At 42.0% G+C, this 18,040-nt stretch overlaps 1 protein-coding gene across 1 annotated transcript in view; it reads left to right on the top strand.

Moving 5' to 3' along the window:
• The window catches only part of LOC123999961 (ras-related C3 botulinum toxin substrate 2), a 26,316-nt gene extending 12,497 nt beyond the window's left edge, over positions 1-13,819 (top strand). Inside the window, exons 2-6 of the mRNA XM_046306014.1 lie at positions 2,803-2,874; positions 3,444-3,561; positions 4,279-4,341; positions 12,450-12,609; positions 12,926-13,819. Of these exons, the coding sequence (XP_046161970.1) occupies positions 2,803-2,874; positions 3,444-3,561; positions 4,279-4,341; positions 12,450-12,609; positions 12,926-13,056 (544 nt within the window). The 3' untranslated portion in view covers positions 13,057-13,819. The remainder of the gene's footprint in view (positions 1-2,802; positions 2,875-3,443; positions 3,562-4,278; positions 4,342-12,449; positions 12,610-12,925) is intronic.
• Positions 13,820-18,040: the final 4,221 nt, after the last annotated feature.

Raw genomic sequence — 18,040 nt, 5'->3', positions numbered from 1 at the left:
AATATACAGTAAGTTATTACTAATCATGTCTTCCACAAGGGTATAAACTATGAATGTTTCTCCAGTTCTTTTCAATGGCATCTATCAGGTTTCTTCTACCCAACCTTGAATGCTAACCTAATGATGTTCAAGGTGGAGCCAATCTGTAGAAGAAGCTGATGGTAGCCTGCGTACGTATAGCCCGGGGTGTCACTTTCTAACCTTGCCCTAAAAATGTAACTCTGGGAGCACTCCTCAGACTAGCATTCCTTCCCTCCTGTCCGTACATGCAGGTGCGTGCTTCTTATTGGAATTTTACTGCAAAAACCTTGACTGTGTTTTTAGCTGTTGTCTGTCAGAGGTGTTTTAGAACACTGACAAGAAGCTAGAGAAAGCAGATTACTGCTTCTCAGAATGTAGGCAAGCCAGGCCCCATCATGCTGTTCATTCAGCACATTGTACATAGTTAGAATGTCTATGGCCATTCGTCATACTGTAGCAAGAAATAAGGACAGTATATTGGCATCTTCTTTGCACAGGGAAAACCAAAAAATGAGTTGGCGTGCTGTTGTTGTACCATTTTATCATGAGTGGGAGTGGATCATGATAGATACCAAGCTGATTTTAATGATGGTATTCTGGCGAAAATATGGTGGAAGCTTTCCAACCAAGAAACATGTAAAGAATTTACCATATTACCATATTAAGGCAGCTAACCTTTACAAAAAAAAGAAGAAAAAAAATTTCACCACTGGTCTCCCATCCAGCAAACAAACAGTCGGATGCAGGGTGCTATCCTGCTGGAATGAATGAGCCGAAACTTGCAACTGGAATCTGTACTTTACTTTACCATTTATATTTTTGACAACTTTTACTTTTACTTCACTACATTCCTAAAGAAGATGATGTACTTTTTACTCCATACATTTTCCCTGACACCCAAAAGTACTTGTTACATTCTGAATGCTTAGCAGGATAGAAAACAGTTCAATTCACACACTTATCAAGAGAACATCCCTGGTCATCTCTACTGCCTCTGATCTGGTGGACTCAGTAAACAGAGAACATCCCTGGTCATCCCTACTGCCTCTGATCTGGTGGACTCAGTAAACAGAGATCATCCCTGGTCATCCCTACTGCCTCTGATCTGGTGGACTCAGTAAACAGAGATCATCCCTGGTCATCCCTACTGCCTCTGATCTGGTGGACTCAGTAAACAGAGAACATCCCTGGTTATCTCTACTGCCTCTGATCTGGTGGACTCAGTAAACAGAGAACATCCCTGGTCATCCCTACTGCCTGTGATCTGGTGGACTCAGTAAACAGAGAACATCCCTGGTCATCCCTACTGCCTGTGATCTGGTGGACTCAGTAAACAGAGAACATCCCTGGTCATCCCTTTTTAAAATGATTCATTCTTTTACTTTTGATGCTTATGTATATTTTAGCAACTATATTTACTTTTGATACTTAAGTATATTTAAAACCAAATACTTTTAGACTTTTACTCAAGTAGTATTTTACTGGGTGACTTTCACTTTTACTTGAGTAATTTTCTATTCAGGTATCTTTACTTTTAGTCAAGTATGAAAATTGAGTACTTTTTCCACCACTGGAAAAAGGCAGAGAAAGCAAAGGCCAGGGTAACATGACCAAAAATAGGTAGAATTGTTTCATTTAATTGCATCCATTTACAATTCATTTTCCCTCGCTTTGACAATTTTTTTCCTTGCATTATTTTGTTTTGCTATCAATACTTTTGGATTTATGTTTTGCTTTCAATATTATTATTTTTGTTTGCAATACTAAGAATTGTGTTCTTGACTTCAGAAGTTTTGCTTGATATTACAGTTTTTTCCAACTGCTTTCACAAGTTTTCAACTGTCTCCTTTTTTTCAAAACTCTACACACAATTCCCAAAACTGCACACACAAAATGCAAAATGCCTCACATCTCCTTCAAAATGTAACACTGCATTCAAAATGCCATAAACACATGTCACAAATGAAGCATTTGCATCAAATGGCAAACACTGCTTTCATAATAAATATTTTCTGTTTCTACATTGCATTGGTGTTCACAGTGTACTTGTTACCCCTCTACATTGTATTGAGATGTAGATATAAGCCTATGAAAGACTAAAGAGTTTTAGATTTAGAACAACAGTGTTTACATGGTATATCCAAAAATGTACTATTATGAAAGCAGTGTTTGCCATTTGATGCAAATGTTTCATTCTGACATGTGTTTATGGCATTTTGAATGCAGTGTTACATTTTGAAGGAGATGTGAGGCACTTTGTATTTTGTGTGTGCAGTTTTGGGGATTGTGTGTAGAGTTTTGAAAAAAGGAGACAGTTTTGAAAACGTGTGTAAGCCGTTGGAAAAAACTGTAATACAAAATGAATATGGTTTCACTTGTTACATTTTACCTCAATATGAAAACAGCTACAGTATCTCACATGTGAAAATGCAGTTTTGACATGTGTTTTTTTTGTAAGAGAAGGGAGTTACTCTGGCAGCCACCCTGTAATGACTATAGGTTCTCTCAGTGTGTGCTAGAGTAAAGGTGTGTGTGTGTGTGTGTGTGTGTGTGTGTGTGTGTGTGTGTGTGTGTGTGTGTGTGTGTGTGTGTGTGTGTGTGTGTGTGTGTGTGTGTGTGTGTGTGTGTGTGTGTGTGTGTGTGTGTGTGTGTGTGTGTGTGTGTGTGTGTGTGTGTGTGTGTGTGTGTGCGTGTGTGTGCTCGTGCGTCAATGTGCTATTGCAGCAAGAAAATGTGTGTGTATGTGTTGGCACACAACTGATTGCCCAATGTCTGTTTCAGTGCTGTGGGAAAGACATGCCTGCTCATCAGCTACACAACCAACGCCTTCCCTGGAGAGTACATCCCCACAGTGTAAGTACTGGACCACAGACAGACACAGTGGACATGATATGGCTGGTACAGTGACAAATGTGTGGGCTGAATGGACAAACATCATACATAATGCAACCAATAACCAGAAATAGGAAACAATACTATATTCACAATAATTCTAGGGATTGGTATGCTAGATATTGACTTTACTTTCACAAACACCTATGGTATGCAGTTTTTATACATTCAGTGGCCCGTTTATTAGGTACACTATCAAGTATGGGGTCGGACCCCACTTTACCTTCAGAACAGCCTGAATTCTTTGGGGCATGGCGTTCAATTGTTGATCAATTGGTGTCAAGGGACCTAACGTGTGCCAAGAAAACATTCCCCACACCAGTACCGTTAACACCATGGGTCCATGGATTCAAGTTCATGCCTGTCTGCCTGCTTTATATAGCAAGCCACGACCATGTGCCTCACTGTCTGTATGAGCGATCCATTTTCGTGAACGGGGTGGTGTACCTAATAAACTGTATACTGTTTATTCTGTGTAAGGTTTTTCACTGTGATATGTTCTAGATGTAATGGACTCATTTGTCTTGCAGGTTTGATAACTACTCAGCCAATGTGATGGTGGACAGTAAGCCAGTGAACCTGGGACTGTGGGATACAGCAGGACAGGAGGACTATGACAGACTCAGACCTCTGTCCTATCCTCAGACGGTAACACACATACAGAATCTCTATTACAAATGATATACAGTGGGGTCCGGAATTATTGACACCCTTGATAAAGATGAGCAGTAATGACTGTATACTCTCAAATTAATAAAGGATGCTGCCATGATTATGAATAATCCTGAATGAATCGTGAATAATGATGAATGAGAAAGTTACAGAGGATCAAAAATCATAGCCCCAAAACATGCTAACCTCCCCTGTTATTGGTAATGTCTTGGGGGTGTGATCTTTGACCCTCTGTAACTTTCTCATTCATCATTATTCATGATTCATTCAGGATGTAGGCTGTTGACTACTTTATTTATAAGAATCTTTAGGGGTGTCAATACATTTGACAACTACTTTTTGAGAAAAACATAATATTACTTGCTAAACTAAATCTCTTTGAGCAATTGTATTAGCATAAAATAATATAATTCCCACGTTGTTTGGAGCACACAATGTAGTTCAGTATTTGCATACTACATTTTATATAGTCATTATCGCTCATATTTATCAAGAGTCAATCATTTCGGACCCCACGTCTTCTACTACTCTGATACACCGTTCTAACCTTCGGTACAACCACATGTATTACTCCCTACACCTTCACTGACCAATGACCATATACACTATATGAATCACTAGATTAAATCTGTTTACAACATCTCCCTACAGCTTTAATACTACCATTGATCAGGCACTATGTTTGTCCCCTAGGATGTGTTCCTCATCTGTTTCTCTCTGGTGAGCCCAGCATCGTTTGAGAACGTCAGAGCCAAGGTGAGTGGATGCTGTGTGATCTTCATGGCTGTTGTGCTACAGTGTATAGGTACATATAGTATTCAATACACACATATTCTATTTGATCTGCCGCCGGTGTTTTCCTCTGTACCTAATGCAGGGATAGCGGAGGACTTTGGTCTCATAATGTAGGCGTTGATTGGCGTTGATTGACACAGTGTCATTATAAAGGCTGCAGCATCCCCAAGAGCTGCATGCAGTATGCAGCATACATTATAGATTACTATATGGAGAGATTAACGTGTCAATACTGTTGATCACTCCTAAAGCACCTGCACCTGCTTACCTTTCTGTGAATATAGATGGGTCATCATCTGTCAGTAATACAGAGGGGGTTGATGGAGAACAGAGCAGGATAACAGTAGTATTTTTTAAAACCTTTATTTAACTAGGCAAGTCAGTTAAGAACAAATTCTTATTTTCAATGACGGCCTAGGAACAGTGGGTTAACTGCCTGTTCAGGGGTAGAACGACAGATTTGTGAGCTCGGGGGTTTGAACTTCCAACCTTCCAGTTACTAGTCCAACACTCTAACCACTAGGCTACCCTGCCGCCCCAGTTAATCCATAAAATGCCTGTCAAGATTAAGATAATGAAGTGAGTCTAAACACAGAGAAATCAATCAATTTATAAAGGATAGGCTACTCTGGTTTACCTGCTTTCAATAGAACATCCAAGTGTACCGTATAATAAAACAAACATATTGCAGATTCTGGCATTTACGGTACAGTAATAGGATATAGTCCAATGGACAATATCCTAACTATGTCTGAGTAATGCTATTGTCAATAGTTGTTTTGTGTTCCGCTGCTTTCAGCTCTACCTATTGTTGCAGAGGCTATGGTTTAATCGCTTCAGTCAGACAGTCATAAATAAAATATTTCAAATCCAAGGGCTAGAACAGCACATCTATTCAGGTGGCACCTTGCATCCCGTTGGATTCCAATGAACCTCACTCCATTTGGATAGGATATAGAGATCTGTTCATCAATAGAAATCATATTCAATCATATTCATTCAGGTTTTTGTCAAAGAGAAGTAATCATCTCTTCTTTAAAGGAGTCAAACATGAACTTAACTCGCCTAATGCACGATGAGACCTCTACCTACTCCCCCAGGTAACTGTCAGGGTCTGTGTCTTTTCACTGCACGGGGCACACAGTTCACCTTGGCAGCTCTCAGCTACTGCTGAACGAAGCTGTCCTTGAGCCCTCTATCACTCTACTGCCGTTCTGATGGAAAGGAGAAAATAGTAATTGTCCCATCCTGTCTCTCCATCTCCATCTCTCCAGAAGTCATGGGTTTGAAACTGACACACTACTATAGACGTTGAATTCACATCAAAGAGCTATAATATCACCAAAAAAGCCTGCCAAACATTACTCTTTTCAAACACTTTTTATTGTTGATTATTCTCATACCATTGCCTCAGCAATAGGCTTTGTCAAGTTCTGGGAAATGGTTAAAGAACTGGAGAATAAACCCTCCTCCTCACAGCTGCCCATGTCCCTTAATGTTGATGATGTGGTTGTTACTGACAAGAAACACATGGCTGAGCCCTTTAATCACCACTTCATTAAGACAGGATTCCTATTTGACTCAGCCATGCCTCCTTGCCCGTCCAATATTTGCTCATCTCCCACCCCTTCTTAATGCGACTATCCCCGATGCGTCTCCCTCTTTTTTCCCTGCCCAGCTACAAAGTTTCTCCCTGCAGGTGGTTACTGAGTCTAAGGTAGTAAAGGAGCTCCTTAAACTTGACAGAGTTAGATGGTTTAGACCCTTTCTTCTTTAAGGTTGCTGCCCCTATCATCTCTGGCCTATTAAACCTGTCTCTCCTTTCTGGGGAGGTTCTCATTGCTTGGAAGGCTGCCATGGTTCGTCCTTAATTTAAAGGGGAAGATCAAGCTGATCCTAACCTTTATAGGCCTGTTTCTATTTTGCCCTGTTTATCAAAAGTGTTGGAAAAACTGGCTTTCTTGATGTCTATAGTATTCTCTCGGGTATGCAATCTGGTTTCCGCTCAGGTTAGGGATGTGTCATTGCAACCTTACAGGTCTACAATGATTTCACCATTGCCCTTGATTCTAAGCAATATTGTTCTGCTATTTTTATTGACATGGCCAAAGCTTTTGATACGGTAGACCATTCCATTCTTGTGGGCCGGCTAAGGAGTATTGGGTATTGGTGTCTCTGAGGGGTCTTTGGGCTGGTTTGCTAACTACCTCTCTCAAAGAGTGCAGTGTATGAAGTCAGAAATTTTGCTATCTCAGCCACTGCCTGTCACCAAGAGAGTACCTCAAGGCTTGAGCCTAGGCCCCACGCTCTTCTCAATTTACATCAACAACAAATCAAATCACATTTTATTTGTCACATACACATGGTTAGCAGATGTTAATGCGAGTGTAGCGAAATGCTTGTGCTTTTAGTTCTGACAATGCAGTAATAACCAACGAGTAATCTAACCTAACAATTCCACAACTACTACCTTATACACACAAGTGTAAAGGGATAAAGAATATGTACATAAAGATATATGAATGAGTGATGGTGATGCGTTTTGCAGACCTCACTACCCTCTGGAGAGCCTTACGGTTGTGGGCGGAGCAGTTGCCATACCAGGCGGTGATACAGCACGACAGGATGCTCTCGATTGCGCATCTTTAGAAGTTTGAGTGCTTTTGGTGACAAGCCTAATTTCTTCAGCCTCCTGAGGTTGAAGAACGCTGTCTGTGTGGGTGGACCAATTCAGTTTGTCCGTGATGTGTACGCCGAGGAACTTGAAACTTACTACCCTCTCCACTACTGTCCCGTCGATGTGGATAGGGGTGTGCTACCTCTGCTGTTTCCTGAAGTCCACAATTATCTCCTTTGTTTTGTTGACGTTGAGTGTGAGGTTATTTTCCTGACACCACACACCGAGGGCCCTCACCTCCTCCCTGTAGGCCGTCTCGTCGTTGTTGGTAATCAAGCCTACCACTGTAGTGTCGTCCGCAAACTAGATGATTGAGTTGGAGGCGTGCATGGCCACACAGTCGTGGGTGAACAGGGAGTACAGGAGAGGGCTCAGAACGCACCCTTGTGGGGCCCCAGTGTTGAGGATCAGCGGGGTGGAGATGTTGTTACCTACCCTCACCACCTGGGGGCGGCCCGTCAGGAAGTCCAGTACCCAGTTGCACAGGGTGGGGTCGAGACCCAAGGTCTCGAGCTTGATGACGAGTTTGGAGGGTACTATGGTGTTAAATGCTGAGCTGTAGTCGAATGGTGGCCCTCTTGAAGCATGTTGGAACAGCAGACTGGGATAAGGATTGATTGAATATGTCTGTAAACACACCAGCCAGCTGGTCTGCGCATGCTCTGAGGACGCAGCTGGGGATGCCGTCTGGGCCTGCAGCCTTGCGAGGGTTAACACGTTTAAATGTTTTACTCACGCCGGCTGCAGTGAAGGAAAGCCCGCAGGTTTTGGAAGCGGGCCGTGTCAGTGACACTGTATTGTCCTCAAAGCGAGCAAAAAAGTTATTTAGTCTGTCTGGGAGTAAGACATCCTAGTCTGCGACAGGGCTGGTTTTCTTTTTGTAATCCGTGATTGACTGTAGACCCTGCCACATACCTCTTGTGTCTAAGCCGTTGAATTAAGATTCTACTTTGTCTCTATACAGACACTTAGCTTGTTTGACTGCTTTGCGGAGTGAATAACTACACTGTTTGTATTCGGTCGTGTGTCCAGTCACCTTGCCCTGGTTAAAAGCAGTGGTTTGCGTTTTCAGTTTCGCGCGAATGCTGCCATCAATCCACGGTTTCTGGTTTGGGAATGTTTTAATCGTATAACATTGCCAATGCACTTTCTAATGAACTCGCTCACCGAATCAGTGTATTCGTCAATGTTGTTGTTGGAAGCAATGCGGAACATATCCCAATCCACGCGATCGAAGCAGTCTTGAAGCGTGGAATCAGATTGGTCGGACCAGCGTTGAACAGAACTGGGCGGGAGCTTCCTGTTTTAGTTTTTGTCTGTAGGCTGGAAGCAACAAAATGGAGTCATGGTCAGATTTTCCAAAAGGAGGGTGGGGTAGGGCCTTATATGCGTCACTGAAGTTAGAATAACAATGATCCAGGGTTTTACCAGCTCTGGTAGCACAATCGATATGCTGATAGAATTTAGGGAGTCTTGTTTTCAGATTAGCCTTGTTGCTAGATTACAGAAACAGAATTTATTGATTGGCAGGTTAAGGGTGCTCTCGAGCGGCTAGGTGTTCTTTACCATTCGGCCATAGATTTGCCACCAATGCTTCTTATAGGACACATCACTGCACTCTATACTCCTCTGTAAACTGGTCATCTCTGTATACCCATCTCAATACCCATTGGTTGATGCTTATTTATAAAACCCTCTTAGGCCTCACTCCCCCCTATCTGAGATACCTACTACAACCATCATCCTCCACATACAGCACCCGTTCTGCCGTTCACATTCTGTTAAAGGTAACCAAAGCACACACATCCCTGGATCGCTCCCATTTTTAGTTTGCTACAGCTAGCGACTGGAACGAGCTGCAACAAACACTCAAACTGGACAGTTTAATCTCAATCTCTTCATTCAAAGACTCAATCATGGACACGCTTACTGCCAGTTGTGGCTGCTTTGTGTGATGTATTGTTGTCTCTACCTTCTTGCCCTTTGTGCTGTTGTTTGTGCCCAATAATGTTTGTACCATGTTTTGTGCTGCTACCATTTTGTGTTGCTACCATTTTGTTGTTATGTTGTGTTGCTGTTATGCTGTGTTGTCATGTGTTGCTGCCCTGCTATGTTGCTATGTTGTTGTCTTAAGTCTCTTTTTATGTAGTGTTGTGTTGCTTCTAATGTTGTGATGTGTGTTTTGTCCGAAATTTATATTGTATTTATTTTAATTTTTAATCCCAGGCCCCCGTCCCCGCAGGAGGCCTTTTGCCTTTTGGTAGGCTGTCATTGTAAATACGAATTTGTTCTTAACTGACTTTCCTAGTTAAATAAAGGTTAAATCAAATAAATACCATTTTAAAAATGACAGCTAAGTGTCTGACTCCTCTGACTTCACTGTCAACCATTTGAATTGAGCTGATTAGTTTGGGAACTGTCAGTGTTGGAGAGGACAGCGTTATATCAAGAGCAGTGGAGGTCAAAAGACAATGAAGTTTGATAAATCTGCTTTACTTGATATGACATTGTCAAAACAACCCTAATATGGTCCAGAGTGGTCTGAAGGCAGGTTTGGTAGGTCGCTGGAAAGTATTAATGTGTCATTTATTCTACTACATAGATTTCAAGTGCTCAAACTAAGAAGGTCTGGAAAGCAAAATGCTCTTGCTATTGGCAATTATTGAAAAGACCAGTGTTAATCCATTCCAATTTGTGCCGTTACGAATCGCACCGCTATCCCAAATGACTTTACTCAGCCCTTTAATTTATGATTAGCTTCAAACAATAGCAATCTCGCTTCTCCAGCCCTTATGCAAATGTTTGCCACTTTTCACATTTCAAGAACAAACCTCTTTAGTTGTTTTTCCTCCTCTCTCCATCTTTCTCAGTCTGTTTTTTCATGGCATGTTCCCAATGAGTCTCCATGGTAACATTGACCATGTATGCAAATGGAGCCTTAGTAGATTACCAGGCTTTCAGGTGACATTAGGATCTATTTAACATGGAAGGTAGGATGTTACTCACACTAACCCACCCATGTCACTCTGGTATTTGCCTGTCAAAAGGAGATTCAATTGACCCGTGTTATCTCTGATTATTGCCACAGTCCTCCTCCTACTGCTATCACCGTTTTGGATCAGCAGGAGATTAATGATCATTTAGCCATCGCTGGGTAAATGGTTGGAGCTTGAATTTCTCTCCAAGCTTCTCAAGACAAGTGTTGTGGTTTATGTCTTCCATTATCATAACACTGTATTGGCCAACTCATATCTTAACCTAGCAGAACCTAATTCCCTCACTCAGTTTCAGAGAGATACTAGTAAACTAAAGGTGCCATTTTCGAAAACACAGAATTGCTACACCACTAAATGAATGTTTCCATTTAATCCAGTCAGCCTCCATGGAAGTTAGGGATGATTTAACTCATGGCACCATCGCCTTTCTTAGTAGGAAGCTGGGAAGTTTTATTTGTTAAATTGACATCTCTTACCTGTCCTGGTATATAGAGAAGCATCCTTTCATCTCTCTTCCACAGAGTCTGTAGGGTCAGGGCAGAGGTAACCCCTTAGTGAAAGCCTTTTATTGTAAAGCTGCTCTTCTCCAATGAGTCCTCCCAAAGAGCTAAGACTCTGTGAGATCTACCCCAGTCCTTTGTGTCGCATTCAAGGTTTGATGGCAGGAAGGACAAAGAGTGCAGAGGAGTGGGCATTTGTCCCCATAGACGATGACTAAATAATGGCTACCCTGCAATGAAAGAGAGACAGACACGAGAGGCAGAAAAACCTTGGTACCAATGGCAATGGTACCGAGAATGCAATGGTACCGAGAATGCAATTGTACTGAGAATTCTTGATGCATTTTTCACAGAATGTAGTGTGTGTGTGTTTTCTCAGTAGACTCGGTGAAATACCTGAAATGTGTGTGTGTGTGTGTGCATACAGTATGTGCGTGCTTCACTGTCACTGTTCTCATTACTATACATTCATGCTCTATAAAAAGGAAACATTTTCAACCTTGACATTCCCTCCACTCTGCTGTAACAGCTAATGATGGTGTCACGCCTTGGTCTTAGTGTTTTGTGTTTTCGTTGATTGTTTGGTCAGGCCAGGGTGTGACATGGGTTTGTTTTGTTGTATTTGGTATTGGGGTTTTGTGGTTATTGGGATTGCGGCTGAGTAGGGGTGTTGTATGGGCTTGGCTGCCTGAGGCGGTTCTCAATCAGAGTCAGGTGATTCTCGTTGTCTCTGATTGGGAACCGTATTTAGGTAGCCTGGGTTTCGCTTTGTATTTCGTGGGTGATTGTTCCTGTCTCTGTGTAGTTTCACCAGATAGGCTGTAATTAGGTTTTCACGTTCCGTTTGTTTTTTTGCTTTTGTATAAGTTATTTCATGTATCGCTTTTTTCATTAAAGTCATGAGTAACCACCACGCTGCATTTCGGTCCGACTCTCTTTCTACAAACGAAGAACGCCGTTACAGATGGCTTGCAGGATGGATCCTATATTGTATTAGAGACGGCAATAATTACTGACGTATAAACATACGTAGAGCTGTTAACCAGGTGTTAAGCAGAGAAGCTGATGAAAGGCCTCCAAATGAACAGAGGCACACTAAAATAAGCGAAGGTGACTCACTAACGTCATTCATAAGCATTCATTTCCTATTCTGCAAAAGCATGCACTGCTCTCTTGTTTCTATCAGTCACTCAATGCGGAAGAAGGAACTTCCTTTTTTATTGAGTGACTGATAGAAACAAGAGAACAGCCATTTTATTTGAATAGTGTAATAATAATGACGGTAATGATAGTAGTAATAATAATAATAGTAATAGACAGAGTAGCCTAGATTTTATGTGTGAGGAGCTATACCAGGAATCAACCTCTGCATTAACTGGCTACTCCATAATACAGTAGTAGAACCAGAGGGTAAGAGACGAAGCGAGAGGCTTGACTCTGCCCCTAAATCTGTCCACAAAATCTGTCCACAAGTAGGGATTTTTATAATGAGTGTCGAATTTCGCCAACTAAAAAATGTCATTCTAATTTGTTACGGGAGCCTTATTTTATCGAATAGACATTTTGTAATGTTTAGGTTGTTACGAATGTTCTGAAATAAGTGGACACACATGGCATTCCTGCAACTTTGAGAAAAAATATTTTATTTTATGTGTATGTGCCCTCTTATTGGTTAGAATGTTCCCGTCTGACCCCGTCTCCTCCTGTCTACAGTCCGCTTGGCGGACATTTATTCTCATTCTTAAAGCGGTCAGTCCAGTATCTTGTCAGAATATAGATCATCTTTGGTAGAATTAACAATGAGCTGTATCACAGAAAAGGAAGTGAAAAGTAATTCAGTATCTTTTGCTGCGACCATGTTGACCGACTCTATGTGTGTGTGCTTGCTCCCACTAGTGGTACCCTGAGGTACGACACCACTGCCCCTCCACACCCATCATCCTCGTGGGCACCAAGCTGGATCTGAGGGACGAGAAGGAAACCATTGAGAAGCTGAAGGAGAAGAAGCTAGCGCCCATCACCTACCCACAAGGCTTAGCACTAGCCAAAGAGATAGGTATGTAGATCTCTGAGATCCTGAATTAGTGATCGTGCATCAGAGATCTGATTGGTATACAGTGGTCACATATACAGTGGTCACTCTGGGTTTGTGATTGGATATGACTGAATCAGCGATTGATTATCTGTCATCTGTCGTTTACAGAGTTGTACAGTATCATGGAACACTTTGTATTCTGCTCTTAGTCCTTATACTGCATAGTTGTTGAGATTTCATGTTGCCCAAGCCATCGCCCGCCAGCCGTGTATTATGCCAGATAAACAGTCTATCCTCTTCATGTCCCTCATACATCTTTTGTGTGTTTTCTGGGTAGACTCGGTGAAGTACCTGGAATGCTCTGCCCTGACCCAGCGGGGGCTGAAGACGGTCTTTGACGAGGCCATCCGAGCGGTGCTGTGCCCCCAGCCCACCAAGGTGAAGAAACGACCCTGTCTACTCATCTGATCTTAGACCTGTGGATAGACCAAGAGAGAAGGGCTCAGGAATCACACAACAGCAAATGTTGATTTTAGTTAAATACAAAGTTTGGCAGTTTTACAAAGTGGTCTAATGTTCAGATGAGTCAACATATGTAGTGGTGAGTCTTGCCATCTGTAGTGTATATCCAGCTATAATTACAGTATATAGTGTATGCCTCAATCCCAAATGAATGGAAGATAGTTAGACCGTCAGATTGTACCATTACAGATGGTGCCTACCTTTCCCACTGGTTGGGGATTGAGGCATATAGCTGGATCTACGATTCTTCTCAATGTTAGACCACTGTTCAGGTCTGAAAACAACCATCAGACTTTCTGGAGCATCAATATAAATGTCCTTAATATTTTCAAGACAAATCCTGGATATGTACACATGGATAAGTGTTTTAGATTCATATATTGGTATTTGGTTTTGGTTTCTAACTCATTTTCTTATACACTTCTTCTATATGGTTTGTTAATGCAGTGACTGGTCCTTACTGTACAAGAAAGACACTGAAAAATACATAGACCAAACATTACAGTGTGTATAGTGATTACATTATAGTCAGAAATGTATTGCACCATCCTAATGTAAGAAACTTTCCAAAATGATCATGTTGTTTACTCTATAAAATGTATTTTTCATATTTTGACATGATACAGCATTCTACTATATTTCTACGGTACCGTATTACTTTTCTCTCTATTACAATTTAATTTAACACAAAATAAAACATATGGGTGTGTTTGTGTGTCCCCTTGCCCTTAGAACAGCCTCAATTTGTCAGAAGCATTCCACAGGGATGCTGGCCCATGTTGACTCCAATGCTTCCCACAGTTTTGTCAAGTTGGCTGGACATCCTTTGGGTGGTGGACCATTCTTGATACAAACGAAAAACCCAGAAGCGTTGCAGTTCTTGACACAAACCAGTGTGCCTGGCACCTGCTACCATACCCCGTTCAAAGGCGCTAACATGTTTGTCTTGCCCATTCACCCTCTGAATGTCACACATACACAATCCATGTCTCAATCATCTCAAGACTTAAAAATCCTTCTTTAACCTGTCTCCTACCCTTCATCTACACTGATTGAAGTGGATTTAACTAGTGATAATAATAAGGGATCATAGCTTTCACCTGGATTCACCTGGTCAGTTTATGTCAAAAATATTTTGTATACTCAGTGATAAGTACAGCATGCAAGCTTTTATTTGAGGGTATTTTCATACATACATGACCTGTTTTGCCATTTGGAAATGAAAGCACTTTATGTTTCTCGTCCCTCCATTTGAAGAAATCATAAGTGTTTGGATTTAAGTCAAATGTTTAGCATTTGGTACCATTTTCCTTGCACACAATGACTACATCAAGCTTGTGACTTTTCAAATGTGTTGGGTGCTGGCCTCCCGAAAGGCATTGCATCACAGTGCTTGAGGTGTCACTACAGACCCGGGTTTGATCCCGGGCTGTGTGGCAGCCGGCTGCGACGGGGTTTGGCCGGCCGGGATGTCCTTGTCCCATTGTGCTCTAGCGACGTCTGTGGCGGGCCGGGCATATGCATGCTGACACGGTCGCCAATTGTACGGTATTTCCTCCGATACATTGTTACGGCTGGCTTCCAGGTTAAGCGAGCAGTGTGTCAAGAAGCAGTGCAGCTTGGCAGGGTTGTGTTTTGGAGGATGCATGACTCTGTACATGAGTTGCAGTGATGGGACAAGACTGTAACTAACAATTGGATATCATGAAATTGGTGAGAAAAAGGGGTAAAAAGATTTTAAAATGTAATAAATTATTGGGTGCTTTTGTGGTTAGTTTTGGTTGTGTTTCTGATTATGTTTTGGAACTGAATGGTGAATAATGTTTGTGCCAATATGTTTCATGTTGATGCTACCATGATTATTGCTAATCATGAATTAATCGTGAATAATGATATGGGGCATAAAGATCACCCCCCCCAAAAAAATGCTTATTTAGTTGAATGCCTTTATTTATGATTCATTCATGATTTGTCTTAATCATGGCATTATCAGGATTCATTTAAAAGTGTTCAGAAACATCTAATCAAGGAATCCTAGTAGACCGGCGACGCCGACTGCCGAGCGCCGCCCGAACAGGGAGAGGAGCCGCCTTCGGTAGAAGTCGTGACAATACTGTATGGGACCAAATACTAAACTTTTGACTATTTGAATACACTATAAGTGAATTTGTCCAAATACTACTGACTTATTCTCATGGGGGGGACTAGATACATATAGTGTTTTCAATTCTAAACGGTAGAACAGATAGTAATATATATGAGAATACCCTCAAATAAAAGGGTATTTGAAACATTTAATCTCAAATTTAAAATTCTGGAGTATAGAGCCAAATACAAATGTTTAACTGTCCAAATACATATGGAGGGGAGTGTGTATACCAGTATCCAAGTTCTACTGGGGCCTACTTTTACAACAGCTACCTAGACATCGTCTCCCCTCCAGGGCTACAGCATAGTACTGTGATGTGTCAGAAACTGTACTACCACAGAAATCCACTCTGTCTTAAAATAAACTCGTATTTTCTCTAGTAGCCTCGGGTATTGATTCCAACCACAGGCATCACTCTCTCATGTTGCCTGTAGGGGAATAGAGGAGTTTCAGAGCGGCAGGATAAAGAGGTTTATTCCTCTGACTCATGACAGGGATGTCTGCTGAACCCTTTGATCCATCCTTCTGGCAACTGGACTCTGAGCAAAACAGGCATCTCACAATCAAAAGTTTGATACAAAATAGGAAATGGCTCTGGCAATTCATCATTTTCACACACAGTTAAGGGTTTATTCAAACACCCATGTTATGTATGGATGGTTTGTCTGTTCTCTCCTCCTCAGGTACAGCACAGTAGGTTACAATACAGTGTGTGACTGGATGCTGCTGGAACAGTTGTTTCAGTAATCAAACATGAGCTCTGTGTGGAGTCCTAGTGATAAAATCTGTCATTTAATCACTACTTGAAAGCCTGCTGTGACTGTGTAGCTTTTAGCCAAAGATGTAGACCAGGGCTCTCCAACCCTGTTCCCGGAGCGCTACCGTCCTGTAGGTTTACACGCCAACCCTAATCTAGCACACCTGATTCTAATAATTAGCTGGTTGATAAACTGAATCAGGTTAGTTACAACTGGGGTTTGAGCGAACACCTACAGGACAGTAGCTCTCCAGGGTTGGGGATCCCTGATGTAGACAAACACACACTCCATAGAGCTAAGTTTTTTTAAGACTAGCTTTTTGGCTGAGACTTTGGTATGCCTGCGTTCAACAACAGATGATTGAGAACGGGGAACCTGGAGCAGGCTCCTTATCCACTGTAGACCCACTGGTCCACAACCGCTCCAGGCACTGTCTGATAAGCTGATTTGGATGGTGATTAAGTTTCAAATCAAATGTTGTTATTGTATCTGTGAACACACAGATCAGCTCAGCCTCTAGGTCCTTATGAGACCAGCTCTGATCTGCCACATGTGTGTCTCTGTGTGACTGCCTGGTAAAGAAACTTCAATCAGACACCCTCCCATGGACATCAAAGGGTGTTAAGCCAAAGTACAAACGCTGCTGTCACTAAGTTCACAGCTCCAGCTCTCAGCCTCATCAGGACGTGTTTGACTGAGCCCTGGAGTTAGACGAAGGCACATTGAAGCAGATGATATTGTGGGTGTAGCGAAATACTTGTGTTCCTAGCTCCAACAGTGCAGTTGTATCAACAATACACACAAATCTAAAAGTAAAAATATATAAATATTAGGACGAGCAATACGGAGTGGCATTGACTAAAATACAGTAGAATAGAATACAGTATATACATATGAGATGAGAAAAGCAGTATGTAAACATTATTAAAGTGACTAGTGTTCCATTATTAAAGTGGCCAGTGATTCCATGTCTATGTATATAGGACAGCAGCCTCTAAGGTGCAGAGCTGAGTAACCGGGTGGTAGCTGGCTAGTGATGGCTATTTAACAGTCTAATGGCAGTCTATAGGTCTCAGCTTTGATGCACCTGTACTGACCTCACATTATGGATGGTAGTGGGGTGAACAGGACGTGGCTTAGGTGGTCGGTGTCCTTGATGATCTTTTTGGCCTTCCTGTGACATTGGGTTCTGAAGGTGTCCTGGAGGGCAGGAAGTGTGCCCCCGGTGATGCGTTGGGCAGACCGCACCACCCTCTGGAGAGTCCTGCGGTTGCGGGTAGTGCAGTTCCCGTACCAGGCGGTGATACAAGCCCGACAGGATGCTCTCAATTGTGCATCTGTTTGTGAGGGTTTTAGGTGACAAACCACCTTTCTTCAGCCTCCTGAGGTTGAAGAGGCGCTGTTGCACCTTCTTAACCAAACTGTCTGTGTGGGTGGAAGATTTCAGATTGTCAATGAGGTGTACGCCGAGGAACTTTGAAGATTTTCACCTTCTCCTGTAATGAAGATACATTCCAGGTTATAGTGGAGTTAGATGAAGAGACATTACAGGTTATAGTGGAGTTAGATGAAGAGACATTACAGGTTATAGTGGAGTTAGGTGAAGAGACATTACAGGTTATAGTGGAGTTAGGTGAAGAGACATTACAGGTTATAGTGGAGTTAGAGCCAATCAAATCAAATCAAATTGTATTTGTCACATACACATGGTTAGCAGATGTTAATGCGAGTGTAGTGAAATGCTTGTGCTTCTAGTTCCGACAATGCAGTAATAACCAACAAGTAATCTAACTAACAATTCCAAAACTACTGTCTTATACACAGTGTAAGGGGATAAGGCGCCGACTGAGATGGCCGCCTCGCTTCGCGTTCCTAGGAAACTATGCAGTTTTTTGTTTTTTTACGTGTTATTTCTTACATTAGTACCCCAGGTCATCTTAGGTTTCATTACATACAGTCGAGAAGAACTACTGAATATAAGATCAGCGTCAACTCACCATCAGTACGACCAAGAATATGTTTT

Source organism: Oncorhynchus gorbuscha, linkage group LG16, assembly GCF_021184085.1.
Source record: "Oncorhynchus gorbuscha isolate QuinsamMale2020 ecotype Even-year linkage group LG16, OgorEven_v1.0, whole genome shotgun sequence".
Lineage (NCBI taxonomy): Eukaryota > Metazoa > Chordata > Actinopteri > Salmoniformes > Salmonidae > Oncorhynchus > Oncorhynchus gorbuscha.
The sequence above is the reverse complement of the archived record's forward strand: the minus strand, read 5'-3'. Positions and strand labels throughout refer to the sequence as shown.